The sequence below is a fragment of the Meles meles genome, chromosome 6 (genome assembly GCF_922984935.1).
Source record: "Meles meles chromosome 6, mMelMel3.1 paternal haplotype, whole genome shotgun sequence".
NCBI classification, from domain to species: Eukaryota; Metazoa; Chordata; class Mammalia; order Carnivora; family Mustelidae; genus Meles; species Meles meles.
Genome location: NC_060071.1, coordinates 120,427,699 through 120,446,518, shown reverse-complemented (window position 1 = coordinate 120,446,518; position 18,820 = coordinate 120,427,699). Strand labels below are relative to the sequence as shown.

Below are 18,820 nucleotides of genomic sequence, written 5' to 3'. Positions count from 1 at the left end.
TTATTTTTAAAATTTTATTTAATTTATTATGGTAAGAACACTTAAATGAGACCCACTCTCTTAATAGATTTTTAAGTGTACAGTAACACTTGCTATCTATAAGCACCAAGTTGTACATCATCTCTCCAGAACTTATCTTGCATCTTGCATAACTGAAATTTTTATACCCATTTAAATTAGTCATTTAGGGAAGCAAAGAATAGAAGGGTGGTTGCCGGGGGTTAGGGCCAGGGGGAGAAAGGACAGTTGTTAATCAGTGGGTAGTCCGTTTCCTGCAGTGAATAAAACTTGGCAGACTACCCAAATTCATGGTCATTTGCACTGGAGGTAGAAAAGGAAACAGTGAATTTGGTGATTTAGTCCTATTGAGAAGCTTTAGTTATCTTTTTGGTTCCCAGGATTCCTGCCAACACCTATACTCAAAATAGGAAAGTAAATGAAACTCCTAAGACCATTTCTTCCAAAATACCTCCATACACAAACTGTCCTGAACATTGGGAGAAGGGAAGTATGAAGGGGAAGCTTTGGTTAAGAATCTCTCCTCCACTGAATTAAGGATCGTTCATTTGCTAAATAGTTAAAAGCATGACTTCTCATGAACACAGCTCACATTGTTACATTAATAGCAGGGAAGTAAAAAATTGGGTCCTCTAAATGTCTCCGGCAGAATCAAAATTGAATGTGAACAGAAGTGCATAAGAATCACCATTATTTCACTGAGTTTAGTATAGCTCTTTTTATAGTCAGCAAACTAGTATGACTAGTATAAACAAAATGACTACATTTATATTTTTAGTCTTGCCTGGTTTAAGTGGGCAACTCTGGGTACTCTTGACCTCTGTTGATGGTATTCTTCACTGACCTTGCCCATGTCAGTTGACCCATTATATCACAGTTGACTCATCAGTCTCCCCTCCCAACTAGAACTTTCCTCTTTCTCTCTTCTTCTCCTTTAGTCCCCTTCTTCTTCATCACTATCTCCTTTACAACTCCTCCATGATTTTCTCAGGGCTGGGCTTCAACATCGTCGGTGGCACAGATCAGCAGTATGTCTCCAACGACAGTGGCATCTACGTCAGCCGCATCAAAGAGAATGGGGCTGCGGCCCTGGATGGGCGGCTCCAGGAGGGTGATAAGATCCTCTCGGTGAGAACTGGCTTCGGCCTCTTTCACTGTTCCTTGCTCCCTAGACCCCAGTTCTAACCCTTGGCCCCTTCCTTGGGAAGTTTTCTGCCTGCCTGTTTGGATCTGGAAATACCTGATTATAGAATTTGGTGGGAGGAGGGACCTTGATCAATTACCTTTTCCAACACGAACATAGAGCAAAGAGGATATAATTCCTCATTTGATAGACAAGGCATATTCAGTCCAGAATGAAGCTACTTAGCCAAGTTTAAAAGACAGGAAACAGGTAGGGATGAGGGACTGATGTGGGGGAAACGGACTTAAAACCCACAATTGTCCTTCAATTATACTTTATTTATACTTTATCAATATACTTTATTACCTCCCTTTTGTTAATTGAAAGACTAATGTGTGTCTTCCTTTACTACAAAGAGACACAAAAGAATTGTGTGTCCATTTTTCTTTTTTTTTAAAGATTTTATTTATTTGACAGACAGAGATCACAAGTAGGCAGAGAGGCAGGCAGAGAGAGAGGAAGGGAAGCAGGCTCTCTAATGCAGGGCTTGATCCCAGGACCCTGGGATCATGACCTGATCCGAAGGCAGAGGCTTTAACCCCATGAGCCACCCAGGTGCCCCAAGTGTCCTTTTTAGACTCAGAGCCTTTCTCAGCTGTCATGAAGATGAAAAAATTGGAATGCATTCTCATTTGGGTTTTTGTCTAATGAGGTCCCATTTTACTCTGCTGTTTATAATAAGCCACTATGTGGTGAGCTTTAATTTGATTCTTTTCTAGAAGTTCTTCAAGGAAAGGGACTAGATCTTTTTTAACCTTTTGTATCCTTGCACAAGGTTCATTATATATTTAACAGATGAACAGGTTGAGAAATTTCAGGCAAGCCTAGAAAGGTTGGCTGATACAGAATAAAAATATAATGTCATGGATGGTAATATCCTACTTTTGTTCTTCTCACCAAGAGAAGATTTTGTCGCTTTTCAGACTGTTAAGCGTCTCCTAGATCCTGTTTTTTTTTTTTTTTTTTTTTTTTAAAGATTTTATTTATTTATTTGACAGCGAGAGAGAGAGATCACAAGTAGGCAGAGAGGCAGGCAGAGAGAGAGAGAGAGGGAAGCAGGCTCCCTGCCGAGCAGAGAGCCTTATGTGGGACTCGATCCCAGGACCCTGAGATCATGACCTGAGCTGAAGGCAGCGGCTTAACCCACTGAGCCACCCAGGCGCCCCTAGATCCTGTTTTTTAATTTGAGAGATACAGAGAGTGATAAATACCTTTTATCTCAAAATAATACTGAGAAGTTTACAAGTAGATTATTTCCTATAGACCCCTGGAGAAAGATATCCAAAAAACATGAAATCAACTTGAGTGATACATTACGGAAAATTTAGAGTAGGTTGTTGAAGGTATAGCCTGTAGGTAGAAACCGCAAGTTTATTTATTCATTTATTTACTTATGGGGGGGGCAGCAAAGTAATGTTTATTGAGCGATAACAAAGTGATAGTATAAAGCTCCCAAGGAGAGAGGGGACCCGAAGGGGTAGCCTGAAACTATGCAGTTTAAAGTGACATACCACATTCTGTCCAGAACACTGGGGCCTGGGTTACATTTGAAAAGTGTAGGGTTTAAGAAGACGCTCATATTTTTCAAAAAAGTTTGGTAAAATGTAGATTGTTGAAAAATGAGACTGGTTAGAAGTTTTCGAGCACTGTATACTAGCAATATGCTGAGAACCTTACATTTATTTAAAATTGCAATAACCCTATGAGGTGAGTACATTTATTATGACTGTTTTGCAGCTGAGGAAGTTGAGTCTTGGTGAGGTCAAGCAGCTTGCCCAAGGTCACACAACTAGTAGGTGGCAGAGGACTAAAACTGGGCTGCCTGAATTGGAGCCTCTACTCTTAATCAGTATGATGTACTGCCTCTTAAGAGGTAAATGAGGAGCTAGGACTAGGTATCCTAAATAGAAAGTTTCATGGTGAATGCATAGCTTTTCTGTGTGGTTTTATATAAAAACTGACAGCAATCTTTCTGTAAGGGATAGAATTAGGAAAAAAAGTTCATAGAGCTCAGTGTGAGAGAATTTATTAGACATAAATGAAGATGAGCAGCCTTTCTTAATGTGGACCATTGCCTCATAGAGAAAAGAAATTATTGGAAGGCCACTCAAGATGTCCATGCAGAGAAAAGTAAATGTCAACAAAACAAAACAAAAAACTCAGCTCCTTTCACTTCAAAATTTGTAGCAAGGAGGATTTTACTTTATGTTTCAAGCTTATGTTTGGCCAGTTAAGACATGGGAAGGAAGGGGGAAGAAATGCCTGGTGAAGAAAAGGCAAAAGTATAAGACAGATATGGAGAGGAATAAGACTGAGAAAGAGAAGATGGAGCATATACAAGAGGAAGAGGCCAGCTTATGCTCTTTTTTTTTTTAATTTTTTTTTAAAGATTTTATTTACTTATTTGACAGAGATCACAAGTAGGCGGAGAGGCAGGCAGAGAGAGAGAGGAGGAAGCAGGCTCCCTGCTAAGTAGAGAACCCGACGTGGGGCTCGATCCCAGTACCCTGGGATCATGACCTGAGCCAAAGGCAGAGGCTCAACCCACTGAGCCACCCAGGCACCCCCAGCATATGCTCTTCATTCTTTCTAGGGCTCTTATTTCGTTCCAGTTTCCCTTCCAAGAGTCCGCTCCAAAATTATTCTTTCTAGACCCCGTTCCTAAGAAATACTGCCTCTGTTGCTTCACTCACCGTCTTCTCCGCTTTTTCTCTTTAAGCAAATTTGCTGGGCATTAACCGTTAAATGTTTATGTCTCCTTTGTAGCTCAGTCTCTCCCTCTGATGTTCGTAAGTGCTCTATTACTGGCTTTGGAGTCTCTGTAAAATGATGATGCTGAACTATTTATTAGTCTATATTCTCATTGATTCTTGATGGGTTTTTCTACTCTCTTCACATAGGTTATTTTTCCATGTTGCAAAATATGCCCCAACTCTTTTTCTTTTAACTTTTGTTAGATAATCAGACTAAGAACGTCACTTCCTTAGCACATCCATTTCGGATAATTAATGAAAGTTTCATTAAGTGATCTAGATTTCCTGAGTTATTATTGACAATTTAATCTTTCCATTTCTCTTGATATAATGCCCATATTTTGTCTTAATTTCAGGTAAAATTAAATAATTGCATGACTTACACAGTTTCCTCTTATCAGAAGTTAAATTTTCGTGATCTCTGTGGAATGTTTAAACTTAAAAAACTTAAAAAAACTAAAAAAATGGGGGTATTTTTTAACTAATGCAAATGTTTTTAAGGCCCTATTCCATCTGACAACCATGAAGCAAAAACAGATATTACTAATAGAATGAACCTGAAGTCGAGATGAGGGCTAGAGATGGAGATTCCTCACCCAAAGTTTATTTTGTGTGTGTGTTGGTGAGGACGATTTAATATTTGTATAGATTACCAGGGAACCTGGAGAAATTTTATTTTTGTGGGGAAAAAATGTAAACTATCTAGGTTTGTCATTTCCCTTGTGTGTCTGCCTAAATGAAGGCAGGTGGATAGTTAGGAACAGTCCATCCTCAGTGAACTGTACATTTTTGTGATGCTCAGGGTGATGTGAACTGACCCCTACACTGAATAGGTGAATATTCCCTTTTGTCCAAACCCCTTATGTAACAAAATGGCACCATCAGGCCACTAGCCAGCTGCATTTCATGTTCTCGTCAAATAGAATTCTTAACTTGGTGAATGAAAGTGCTGAGTAGTCCTCAACATTCACAACTACTCTACTTGACAGCCTGCAGACCACCATGCCAGGTGCTGTAGAATGATTTGAAAAATGAAAGACTTGTCTTTGCCCACAGCTTAGAAATTAGTGGGAAAGATCCACCAGAAAACCTTCGTCCCAGGCAGCAGCCAAGACATTGAGATATGCAGAATCCTTTAGACAAAGGATGCCTCTAGGCACTTTGTCCACCTGTCTCAGTAGCCCCCGCTTGTAGGCTTGTAGCTGGCACAGAGTAGGCATGCAGTAAGTTAGCTGCTCTGAATGCATCATAGCATAATGGACTTTTTGGTTTGGCCTGATAAATTAGAACTAGATAATCTGGTTTTTTCTTCCTTCTTCAACTGTGACAACGGCGCCCCCCCCCCCCATTGTGATTCATTTCAGGATCTTGGCAAAAAAATTAAAATATCCCCAGTATAATCTGGGTCAGTGCTTATTAAATTGAGTCCATTCCTTCCATACATCATCTACATTTTTACTAATACTATTCTATAGGTAGAGCTCTTGAGGCAATTCAAAATTATTAATCATCAAAGGTAATTAATTTGGGGGTATCTGGGTGGCCCTCTCAGTTAAGCATCCGACACTTGATTTCAGCTCAGGTCATGATCTCAGAGTTGTGAGATCGAGCCCTGTGTCGGGCTCTGTACTGGCCATGTAGCCTGCTTGAGGGTTCCCCCTTGCCCTCTACCTCTTTCTGTCTCTCTCTATAAAGTAAATAAATAAAGGAATACATAAAAATCACACAGGTGAGAAGTTAAACTTTAAAAAGAAAAAAAAGATGAAGGAAACTGATTTTAACTCAGTTTAAAACTCTTAAACTCAGTTTAAGGCAGAAAATAGGAGACTCATTTTTTAAAGATTGCTCACAACCATAGTTAAAGCAAAAAAAATTCTATGTTTCCCCATCTGTTAAGCAGAACACCAGCATTTCAATTCTCTGAACATTCAGTCAGTAGGATTTTCTAGCATGCTGCAACATCTGCCATATCTCAGGTTCAGTGAAACTATTCATGAGTTAAGGAAACTGAAGTAGCAAGTTAGCATCATTCTAAGATTTCTCCATTGAGTAACTCTTGGGCTAAAAGTGAGGTTGAGGGATCATCTGGTCATTACTTCGGAGCTTATTAGAAATGCAGAATCTCAGGAACCCTCTCAGACCTACTGGAATCAAAACCTGCAGTATAGTAAGATCCCTGGGTGTGAATAAAGTCCCTGGGTGTGAATAAATTGTGAGAGGCACTGCTCTAGGCAAGTGTTATTCAGACGTTTTAAATTATGACCTATAACAGGTAATACACATACATGCAAACACACATGTAACTGAAGCAAAGGTTAAGAAAATAACATTTATCCCTTCTATACGTGATACATTCTGTGTTTTCTTCTACTTTCACTGTTTTAAAATTAAATACTGATCTTGACCCACTGGATTAACTTCACTGTGTTCTGTGATGGGTCCATAGACTCATATTTGAAAAATCACTACTTTGGTAAATGGAAAATCACTGATGAAATCTGTGTATGCACAGAATTTGTATTGAATAGGGTAAGCAGGCTGGGTGTAGAGACCAGTTAAAGATTGATTCAGGAAGGTTAGGTTAGAATTAACTCATTTGGAATCACTTGGAGGGCTTGTGAAAGCATGGATTACTTTTAACTTTTAAGTTCCCTGGTGAATGCTAATGCTGCTGGTTCTGGGGTCACACTTTGAGAACCCCGGGTCTATATTAGTATGGAAGGTGACAGAGAGCAAGTTCCACATATATTTAGGAATGAAATCTATGGACCTTGGTGGATAGTCAATATGAGGTAGAATCTGAAAATGCGTAGAGGAGGCAAATATTGGAAAGCCAATCTGGCTTTGAATTAGAGATGACCTGGACAAGAGACAGAATCATAATTTGTTTTATGGGGCTGTTTTTAAACTTGGGCAAAGGATAAGAAATGGTTCTTTAAAAAATAAATTGCCCTTGAATATCTCAAAGGCCTCTTGTCTGGAGTCTTTTTTTTTTTTTTTTAAAGTAATTAGAGTAATAGTCCTTTTATATTAGAATACCTTTAGGCCTAACTAAGAGGGTTGAAAGACATGATTGCTATAATTGGCTTATGCCCTGTGTGGCACCTTTTTTGGCCTGATACCACTATGTCCTTCCCCGTGAGTGGAAGGAGGCTCAGATGAGGACCAAGGTTACACACTGAATCACGGGCAGGCAAAGCTGCTGTCAGAGTCCAGGCCTTTCAGCTTTGTATAATATTGAGAACATGTCATAAGGCTTTTTCAGGGTGCGGTCTGCAAGCAAACTTCAGGAAATCATGTGACATTTATTATACTCAAGTGTTGTTCAAAGTACTCTTCAGATATTACAGGGGTTATAATGATGAGTTTTGTGATACAGCCTTTTGAAGTTATTTACAGTAGAATGTTAAGTGATATAAAATAGGGTAGAGTTCACTTTGAGCTTTAAGGTCATTGCATAATATGAAGATTCAAAGAAATAAATCAGTCACATCTAGCAGAGTTCTCTAGAAAGGTCATCAACTTGGCACTTAACTAAATTTTAACTTCCCAAATTTTAATGCTGCTTCAATATATGCACATGAATAAAAATATTAATGTATAAACACCTTATATTCTACAAAACTCTAAAATTTTGAAAGTGTATAACTTTTTAGATAAAATGAAACTACAAAACCAGTAAAAATTTAATTTACAGTGTTAATGAGATGGATAGGGATAAGTTGCTAAAATAAAATCCTTGCTTACAATGTAAATTTCTGTAGGTTAGTGTTTTAAAGTGAAGCTTTTACAGCCAGGCCATTTGAATTCTGGCTTTGCTACTTCCATTCTATATGCCCATGGACAAGTTGCATAGCCTTCCAAGTTTTATCATCTATTAAATCGGAGTTCATAAGTCATAGGATTATTGTGAGGACTAAACAAGTTAGTACTTGTCAAATGAAGAGACAGCTCCAGACATGATAATAAATATGCAGTGTTTCCTGGCAGTTATTTTGGGCTGTGATTGCAAAGATGAACTTAGTACTCCTGCCATTGAATGTCATTTAGTGACTGAGTTCTCCCACTTGCATTCTTATCACTATGACACTTGGCTGTGATACTGAGCTCTGGTATCTTTGGCATATATTGACATAACTGCATCATTAACCTAATTTATCTGTCTCTAAGAGAAAATATCCATTTCCTTACAATGAGAAGTACAGTTATCACATGGGCTAGATTAGTTAGATTAGTTACATGAGCTTTCCCACTACAGTCCACAATCTTACACTGATTCTCTACCCCAGGAATTAACTAGAAAGTTGAGATGTTGAGAATTCACTGTGGTAGTTCTAGGACTCCTGAAGTTCTTTTTCTGTGGCATGTTCACCAGAACAAACAAAGGCATAATCAGAAGGTGGCTTGGTGGCATGAAATTGAAGTCTATCAACTAGAAAACTATATTCGCTTCCACACTATAGGTAGCAGGACTGATCCTATTTAAGATTAATCTTGGAAGATACGTGGAATTTTTAAAAAAGGAAGTGTATTCAGATGGTCGAAATAACTGGAGCACAGGCATGAAAGTAAGGATATATGTTTTACATCCTAGGGACAGTGAATTTTGTGATTTAGAGCATAGGGTTTATGAAAGGGAATAATGTGAAATTAAATTGAGAGAGTAGGTTGGAGTCGCTTCCTGGAGGACTTTGTACACCAGAATGAGAAATCAGGCATGCAGTCTCTTCTCTCCTGCTCCCAGTTTTGTAGAAACAGAATGGTCCTTTAGGAGGCTTGATCTGGAGACAATGTTTGAATAGGATAGAATGGGGGGCCGTGCTAGAGGAAAGTGAGTCAATGAGCGGGTGATCACAATAGTTCACCTGAAAGTGTCCACCACCTAAATAGGCAATTGAAGGAAAATGGGGTGTGAGGAATAGTAATTTGTTAGCCTATAGGATTTGGCAAGGTATTGTATGTAAACATCGACAGGGCATGGAATTTAAAAATACCAGAATTTTAGTCTGAAGGATGGTAGTGGCAATAAGAGGGAAGGTGAGGTAGTCTGGCTTTGTGGGAAGTAAAAAGGAGGCTTTGGATTTGTTGAATTGGGGTGTAGCAAAATATTCCTGTCCAGGCATCCAGCAGGAAACTGGCAAGTCCAGAAGTAGAAATAAGGATACAGATTTGGGAGTTGTCTTGCAGAGTACAGTTGAAATTGTGAAAGATCACCATGGGAGAGAAGATAAGGGGACAGAGGACTACAGACATTGAGGAATGCTTACTTCCCTTAAGAAGGAAGGAGAAGAAGAGGAATTGGGAAAGGAATCCTTCAAGAACTAAGGGAGCTAAGTCTTCAGAAGCTGAGACCAGAGAGAACTACAAAAGGGAGGAAGTCTGACGACTGGGAAAGGGCTGGAGGATTCGAGGATTGGAAGTCCCTCCTAACCCGCAGGACAGAATATTCTTTCCTGCCTCTTCATATACTATGCCTTACCAGGGATTAGAGTGCATGCCTGTGGAGAAAGTGGAGGCAGGGCTTTCTAACAGCTCTTTAAACAAGTTTTGCAGTGAAGGGTGGAGGACAGAAGATGGGAAGAGGGTGATAGTGGGTTCAAGAAATAGTTATATTTTTTTCTTTACAGATAAGGATAATTTTAGTTGAGAAGGAGCAGAGAGCAATCATGAAGGAATCAAGAGGAGCAAGTGATCACTTAAGTTCTCTAAGAAGGCTGGAAGAAATGTGACCAATAGCACCCGTGGGTAATTTAGCCTTGGTAGAGGAAATGGATCTAAATCAGAAACAAGGGCAAAGAGGCAGTGAGAGGCCATCAGGAAACTTTGAAACAGCAGGAAAGAACATGGAGAGTGTGTGGAAATTTACCCGTATTCTCAAAGAAGGTAAGGCAAAGGACTCTGGAGAGAGGAGATAGGATCAGCGTTGTAGTTTGATGATAGGAAAGGTCTGGAACAGCTGCTGCTGGGCATTCATTAGGGAGTTCACCAGGTGAGTAGAGTGGTCATAAGGATACAGCAGGTGTCAGCCAGCATGGATCTGTGCTGGGAAGTAGGACTATGTATTTTCTCCAGGAACATCAAACTCAGTGATGACGAGGAGACTAAATGCATTGTGTTTCACGGGACTGGAAAGATGGCAGAAGATCATGGGGACAAGGGATTCTAATAGTTTACGAAGTGCTTTGTTGAAATAACAGCAAGAACTCCTGGATGGGTTAGGATGCAAGTAAAATCTAAAAAAGGGTCTTAAAGGTCTTGGTGAGGATAATGAGCAGATTCAGTAGAGAAATAGGAAGTGTGAAGGGAGAGAAATCGTGGTCAGTTTTCTAAGAGTAAGGTAAGACAGTTTATAACACCAAAGTACTATTAGATTAATTCACTTAGCAGGAGATTGTATGGAGGAGTGATGTGAACCTCTTGGAGAAAGAAGGCAGTAACAAGGAAGATGAGAGGCTTGAATAAATCAGTGGCATGAGCTTCAGCTAAAAATAGTTTGTGAGTCCAGGTGGAAGAATAATAGTGCAGAAGGACGAGTAAATTGCAAGGGCACTGTAACGCTACTTCAGATATTTAAAAATACTAGCCCTAGCTCCTACACTTACTACGACTTTGGGTGAATTATCTACCTTGCTAAGTCCCAGTTTCTTCATCTGTGAAAACAAGATAAAAATGGTGTCTACCTCATAGGATTATCGTGAGAACAACATTAGCACATGTAAAGCATACAGCACAGAACCTACCAAATAAATACATGAGGTGTTCCTGCTGCTGTTGCTGTTAATGACATTGATGTGTACAAAAGATGGGTAGATCTTGCATAAAATGGGCTATGCCATGTCACTGAGTATAGCATTGGGTAGATTACACTTGCAGACAGTGTCACTCCTAACACTAAGAAGTATTTAATCCCACTGGTCATCTCTCATCTCTAGATGTTAGGACTAACCTACACTGAAGCATTTTTTGGAAGTTTGTATCATCAAAGAAATATTGTAAAATTAGTAAATTGATGGACGATGGGAGTATCCATGGAAGCAAGGGAAATTGTTCACAATTGAACAAGACCAATAGAATGGGCTAGTAGGTTTGCACCACATCAAAATAAATAGTTTCATAGAGTTATATTTTTAGGGCTTCATAAAGTTATATTTCTTGATTTGAAGCTGGCAGTACCAGGGATTAGCAATGTGAAGGATAGGATGGTAACCCAGAAGATCATGTTAGCTGTAGGGAAGCAGGCTGATGCTTAGGGAAGACACACAGGTACATAGCAGAAACCCAACTGTCAAAATGAGACAGGTAACAGGAGCCAAGGTAAAGGAGAGACTTTTTTTTTTTTTAATAAACTTGATGCTCTTCAGATGGCCCACGGAACCTCAGTTCTAGGAAAATGTAGCTTTGAACATGAAAAAGTTACTCAGTTCTATGTTACTTGACCCATTCTCCTAGTCCTTGAAATTTGCTCTGTAGTTTTTAAATGTTTAATCACATGAATATCAATCTTTGACTTACGAATCTACCTCTTTTACTACTTTTCTTGCTGTTTTTGACAGGTAAATGGCCAAGACCTAAGGAACTTGCTGCACCAGGATGCTGTAGACCTTTTCCGTAACGCAGGTTATGCCGTGTCCCTAAGAGTACAACACAGGGTAGGTATTAGCTGCAGCCAGCAAGCTGGCACCAAACTTTTGTATCATTCTTGGGAATACGACATATTACACAATCTTTAGTAGTGCATTTGGCTTTTTTTTTTTTTTTCCTTTCTCACTCTTTTGAAGAGCTTGTGTAGCACAGGCAGGGGTCTTCAGGGACTTCTGCTTATCACGAAAGGAAATTCATTCTGCTTGCAGCCTAAGTCCTAGCTTCCAGGAGATGTATCTTAACTGTAAAGCTTGACAACCAGATTCGAATCAATGGGAGAAAATTCAGCAAGAATCAATTTATTTTTTAGTAGGGAAGGAAACATGTGTCTGTCCTTGAACATACTTATTAATGAAACTTGAAGTGTAGAGGTGGTGGCTTTCCTGATACCCACTGTGCACTTTTCCCAATCACGACAACCCTTTTCTTATCAACTTGTTGACCTTCTTGACCAAAGCTGTAATGCTCAAAGGGGATCTCCAGGAAAAAGGAAATAGATTTCAGAATTTAGTCAAAGGACGTCTGGGTGGCTTGGTGAGTTAAGTGTCTGCCTTCAGTTCAGGTCATGATCGTGGAGTCTTAGGATTGAGCCCACTATTGGCCTCCCTGGTCAGCAGGGAGTCTGCTTTCCCTCTGCCTCCCCCACCCACACATGTACGCTCTCTCTCTCTTACTGTATCTCTCTCAAATAAATAAATTTTTAAAGAAAAGAATTTAATCAAAGCAGCACCTCTCCCTGCATCCACTTCTTAGTTCCTAGTGTTTTATAATTTGGATGATGGGTAGAGAAGCCTGGTAAACCTAATTCCTCCCTTTGGAGGAATTCCACCCCAAGGGCTTTGGGGTGCATTTACAACACAGGTTCAGTGTGCCTTCTTTTTTTTTTTTTAATAAAGATTTTTTATTTATTCATTTGACAGAGAGAGACACAGCGAGAGAGGGAACACAAGGAGGGGGAGTGGGAAAGGGAGAAGCAGTCTTCCTGCCGAGCAGAGAGCCCGATGCGGGCTTGATCTGAGGACCCTAGGATCATGACCTGAGCCAAAGGCAGACACTTAATAAATGAGCCACCAGATGCCCTCAGTGTGCCCTCTTAAATGGTGCTGTCATTGTCTCACTCAGCTCTTGAGTGAGGCTTCAGAGGCTAAAGAAGAGCTTGACAGGAGATAGTACAAAGCAGAAGGAGCACAGCATGAAAGATACCAGAGTTGCAAGCAGAATCTATGTGGTGGATTAGAAAACAGGTCAATAGGTGAGAATATTGGTAATTGGCTGCTTCTGCCTTGGCTCTTGTGTTTCTGAAGTATGGAAGACTTCATGCAATAGTAAAGGCAAGTAATGAATGTAGGTATACACTTCATTTATGATTAGAGTTTTTTTGAAGGCATGTGGGAAGCGATTTCCAAAGTTCACCTTTGGAAAACATCTATAAATAACTCCTAATAAAACATAGTAACCCCTAATAAAACACTGGTCAGAGAATTGGCCTAGCCCTAAAAACCGCATCTTATTATTGGGCATGCCCTCCCAGGACATCTGAATAGGAAATGAGTGAAAGATGTAGAGGTGGGCTAGAGGATAGAAACGGTAGTTCATGCAGTGCTGCCTTTCAGATGGAGGGGTCAGACTTTTCACGGGTTGTAATGAGGAGGTTAAATCGAGCTAAGACAAAATGGCATCATAACTGTTGCAAGTTAGCTGTTAAAAGTTAGTATGAAGAGGGACGCCTGGGTGGCTCAGTCAGTTAAGCATCCGACTCTTGGTTTCGGCTCAGGTCATGATCTCAGGGTTGTTGGATTGAGCCCCATGTCGGGCTCCATGCTCAGCATGGACCCTGGTTAGGATTCTCTCCTTCTGCCCCTTCCCCCATCCCCATCCTGGACTCCCTTAGTCTCCCAGCCCCTGTTCACTGGCTTGCTTAAAAAAAAGAGTTAATATGAAGAAATGCCACCCACCTTCAAACGGCAATGCTTATTAGGCAGTGGAAAATTACCACTAGGATATGATTTCTTTTTACTTGTTTACTTCTGAGTATTTTATCTCTGTCCATATAAGTTTCCTCTTTATCTGTGTCTAGTGTTACAAAATAGAGACGAAGGCCATGACACTGTATCAGGAGGGAGTTGGTGCCTTTTGGAAACTGGAAAGTATTTCCAAAAATGTCACTGTACCTGGCCCTTACTGCTTTCTGACAACTGGCAATCTTTCTGAGTAAACATTTCTAGGAAGGTGGGCACCCTCTGCTCCTGCCCAGTAATTTTGAGGTTCCGTACAGGATCAGTAGGTTTCACCTCCTGTCTTCGGTTTCCTAGCATGATACATGCAGAGCTTGGTGGAGGCAGCAGAGAAACAGAATGGTTATCCACTCACCCCCGGGCCCCTTTAGGTCAGTAGCACAGCAAGCTTAAATGCCTCCCCATCAGACTTCTTTCCACAGAGTTGATGGCTCTGGTGCATCAATTTAGAAGGAACAAAGAGGACTCCTTCTGCCAGATAGTTCTTGGAGGTCACAGCTTTGGGTGGTGTAGACCCAGGTAATGTGTCAGCATGGACACTGGAGTTGGGGTGAACACACATTGCTCACTGGTGTTAACATTTTTCTCTCCCTTCCAGTTACAGGTGCAGAATGGGCCTATAGGACATCGAAGTGAAGGGGAGCCGAGTGGGATCCCTATAGCTCTGGTGCTGGTGCCAGTGTTTGCCCTCACCATGGTAGCAGCCTGGGCCTTCATGAGATACCGGAAGCAACTATGAAAAGTTTGTTTTCTTCTAGTGCTCCCATTAGAAGACCCATTTTCTTTCCGTCTCACCCTTATCCCCTGCCATTCTCCCATATCCTTCCCTCTCTCTGCGTAGTCAACGTGTCATTGAAAGAGACTGCTACCCAAGCAGGACCTCATTGTCCAAATCTCCACATCCTCATATCTAATGGGAGAGTGAAGGTATTGTTTGAAAGAAGGCCGAAGAAAAGACATGCTTAGAACAGATGGGAAATTACGTATTTTGCTAGGATTGCCAATAGAAGTTCAGCTGCAACCCAAAGAGGGAAAGGTCCAGTCTTCACATCAGCACGGGTAATACCTTTTTCTTAGCTGGCGTGCCTCAAAGGCCGGCTTTGCGACGCAGGGGAAGAGAGGATATTTCTTCTTCATGATCTTCCTTGGGAAGTTTTTGTGGCCTTTATTTAATTTCTATCTACATACTTGGGTGCCTATATCAAACACAGGATAATGAGAGCATTTTTACTTTTGTAAAACACTTGTGCATGTGTGCGCTTGCATGAGCGCATGCACACACACATACACACACACACATGTCCATACATGATAGTATAATAGTGATGCCTTATGGAGAATTAAAGAAGTGGAAAGCTGCTATTTGGTTTCAGGTTTCTGATATAAGGGAAGTTCTTAATGGGAGAATTTGATGTATAGCAGGAGTGAGAGAGTGAGCCTTGAAAGAGGATGCCCAATCTGGGTCATTTAAAAAAAAAAAAAAAAAAGGAAAACCGAAGCAACTAATTAAAAATCTTAGAACAACATTTCTTCTCATAATAGCTGTGCTGAAGTGGAGGTAAAATGCCATAATCCAGCTTTGTGCAAGTCAGTCTGTTTCCCACACTTTGAGATGTAAAGATAAACCTTACTTGTTCTCTGGGATGCCTCAGTGACTTTTCTGGAACCTCCCAGTCCTGCTAAAGGATCAGCTGGACTGACTGTGGTCAGAGCTTTGGTGATGGGGCCAGACCAATCCAGTGAAAAAACTCTAAAAGACAAAAAGATAATGCCTCCAGGGTGGCACCAGAACCTTCTCGGGCCACCTAGCATATTTTTTGGTTACTAGTGATAGGCAAATTGTGAGAGAAGGGACTGCTCTCTGGCAGAACAGGCATGAAATGAGCTCTGCTTCTGAGTCAGTTGAGAGGGTTTGGATTGTGGGTTTTTTGGAAAGGCTCTAAACAGTGACTGTGGCTTCTAATAAACCATTTTGCAGGGAAGGGAAGAAAAGGTTTTTTTTTTGTTTGTTTTTTGTTGTTGTTTTGTTCTGTTTTAGTGGGTAGGGAAGTTTGGTGGATGTTTCCTGGGGAAACCTTGAGAGAAGGACATGGGTGCAAGGATGCTCAGGAATACCAAAGACATTAATAATGAGGTGGGAACCATTCTGCTCATGTGATATCAAACACTGATTTTGAAACACTAAGGAGAGCTGAACCAAAGCTAATTCTCTGGCTTTAAAAAAATCATTTCCATCTTCCAAATATATTGTCTAGACTACAAGTCTTACATAATCTTGAAGCATGAGTATGAAGACTTTCCCTGAGAAAACCAGTCATGTCCAGTTTTTAGCATGGATAATCCGGTAAGCATTTTACAGGTGTTGATTGGACACCAGCTTTGTTAAAATGCTTTTTACAAAGAATGTCAAATTTATATTGCAGATAGCAAAAGGGAACAGTTACTGAGAAGACACTTGAGAAAGTCCCATGGAGGGAGGGGACAAATGAAGGACCCTTGAGGAACTCACAGTCTAGTTAAGAGAATTCATAAATAGATGAGAATTTAAAAGTACATCATTATGTTAAGTGACAGTTGAAAATAATAAGAAATGGAAAAAGAAATTCAGAGCACAGTGTAGCAACAGAGATGTGCAGGCAGCCGTCACTTTTTTTTTTTTTTTTAGGGACTCCAAAAAAGAAAGCTGTCACATAATGGCATCAGGCCAGAGTGGGAAGGAAAGGCTTTTAAAAATAACCCACCTAAGGCCTTGCCTCTGGGCCAACCGTTGGTATAGGGAGAAACTTGCTTTAAACAATCCTGGTAGGACTTAGGCCTTTAGGCCTGGAGTGTTCAGTACCTTTGAGCCTCACTTAGACGGCTGCACTCGTAGGTCCGCACAGACGCACTGACAGTATTCCAGTTCTCACCTCAACCAGCCCCGCTGTGCGGGCCCAAGCCCTGCCGCCCTCCCTGCGTCTGGAGGCTTGTGCAGCAGCTTCCTCAGTGGGCTGGCTTCCCTCCCAGGATTCAGCTCAGGGTTTGGGCATCAACTTCTGAGAGGACCTTGAGACATTCAGAATGAAGCAATTGGCAAGCAGGAGGGAAATCTATCTTGTTTTTTTCTTTGTTGGTAGATGTGAAAAAGGACACTTACCCCCTGGTTGGTCGAAGTTTTGCTTTGTTTAATAATAGGGATTCTTACGCACTTTAATAATTTAGGTTTTCTCTGGAATTAAAGAGCATTTAAAGACCGTGATGAAAATTTCAGGCAAGTATACTATTCAGTTTTTATTTCTGATTTTCTAGAAAACGAAATTGCCCTAGATAAGGTATTGGAGTCTATTGTAAGTCACTAAAAAAAATTCATGATCTTTGTAGATCGAATCTAATATTTCTTTCACTTTATAGATTGTATCTAATATTCCTGCTACCTAAATTACTGTGTTTAAAGTTTCAAAAATTGAATGAAAGTATTTTAAGACCGTATACTTAAGACACTTCTCTGTATTTATCATCTGATATTACACATATAATTTTAATAAGACATTGTTTGCTTCAGTTGTCTCTCTTTTCCTGCCAAGTTTTAATCTGTGCTGTTGATTTCACTTATTCACACTGTCTAGCCATGTGTAATGGAAAAGGAAACTAATACTTGTTACTGCATTTTGTGCCAGGTGGTGTACTAAATCCGGGTGGGTACACTGTTCGGAAACTAATACTTGTTACTGCATTTTGTGCCAGGTGGTGTACTAAATCCGGGTGGGTACACTGTTCATGACTCACAACATTGAGGTCTAAGTATTGTTAAAAAGACACTAAGGGAAAGAGAATAAATTACTTTTCCTAAGATTACATAGGTGGTAATGATAGACTCAGGATATAACTTGGGACTTCAGGTGCTACTCTCAATGATATTTCTCACTGGCCATAGCTCTCAAAGTGTGGTCTCTGAATAAAAGCATCAGAATCATTGGGGAACTTGTTAGAAAAGTAAATTTTTGGGCTTCACCCCAGACCTACTCAATCAAACTGCGTACAGCACTTCGAACAGTCCGTCCAGGTGACTGATGCACAGTAAGGTTTGAGAATCACTGCTCTCTGCCAATAGTTGTCCCCTTTTTCTCAGGTTAGAATCATCTGGAAAGCTTATAAAATTCTGGTTCTTAGGCTGCACCTAGACCAATTAAATAAAATCTCTGGAGAGTGGGACTTAGGCAGCAGTAAAATAAAGTTCATTAGGTGGATTCCACTGTGCCGTGTCAGTAAACAGTGCTCTGTGGCATTTAAATTATTAAATAAAAACTTACATAAATGATCAGATCACACACAGGCATTTGCTCCAGTATAAAATGAGAATTTCACTTGGGTCTTTTTAGAGCCCAGCTCTCCATGCCCTTCTGCCCAAGTACAGATGTGGAAGAAAAATGGAGCATTCTAGGGCTTGTTTAGGACTGACCAGCAAAATTTATTAGTGTTTCAGTATGTGCATCTATTTAAATAAATTAGAACCCAATCAAAGAACATTGGAGCTAAAAGGGAGCAAGAAAGATTCTAGGATGAATCTGTCTTAGAGATGAGAAAAATCAAAGCTCAAAGAGGTGGACAGACTTAACTCAGTTCAAAGACTTAGTCTGTTGTAGAAGTGCCCTTTCTGTATCATATTTTTGTCTGGAATGTATGCACTACATGAACATAGATGAAACTATCCTTTTTATCTCAATCCACTTCTGTCATCTGTCTTTGGGCCTGAACAGAGACTGGGGACTGTAAGCCATAATGCAGAACTGGTAGATTCCATGGAATCTGCGAAAACCCTAATATAAAATTCAATCACATGAGTTCTTCTGTGACTTGTTCCAGTAATTCTAAACTAGAGAAGTGTGGGGGGTTTTTGATGTTGGACATTGTTTTTATTGTGTAAATAGCAATTTAAACTATATTTAAAGAAATGGAACAAAAAACATTAGGCTGTCAAGTATGGGCAAGGGGTGGGGAGTGTCATTTGTGTAATTTCACGTGGAGCCAATAAAGATTTTATCCTAGCCCATTTTAGTCAGACTTTATCTTTGGACAGATGAGTCTTTTTTTTCTTTTAGCATATGAGTGCCTACTGCATCCTTGATGCTGACAATACAAAGATGCAAAGATCTAGTCACTCTAAGCTGAAACAGTGCATTATCTGAACATGGGGGAGTCTTGTTGATCTTATAGTATTTTGCTAATATCCT

The 18,820-nt window shown here is 40.2% G+C and overlaps 1 protein-coding gene across 1 annotated transcript in view; it reads left to right on the top strand.

Annotated features, from left to right (window-relative positions):
- LOC123944012 (synaptojanin 2 binding protein) overlaps positions 1–18,427 on the top strand; it is a 40,250-nt gene extending 21,823 nt beyond the window's left edge. The window contains exons 2-5 of the mRNA XM_046008658.1: positions 1,010–1,146; positions 11,508–11,603; positions 14,209–17,266; positions 17,334–18,427. Coding sequence (XP_045864614.1) covers positions 1,010–1,146; positions 11,508–11,603; positions 14,209–14,349 — 374 coding nt within the window. The 3' untranslated portion in view covers positions 14,350–17,266; positions 17,334–18,427. The remainder of the gene's footprint in view (positions 1–1,009; positions 1,147–11,507; positions 11,604–14,208; positions 17,267–17,333) is intronic.
- Positions 18,428–18,820: the final 393 nt, after the last annotated feature.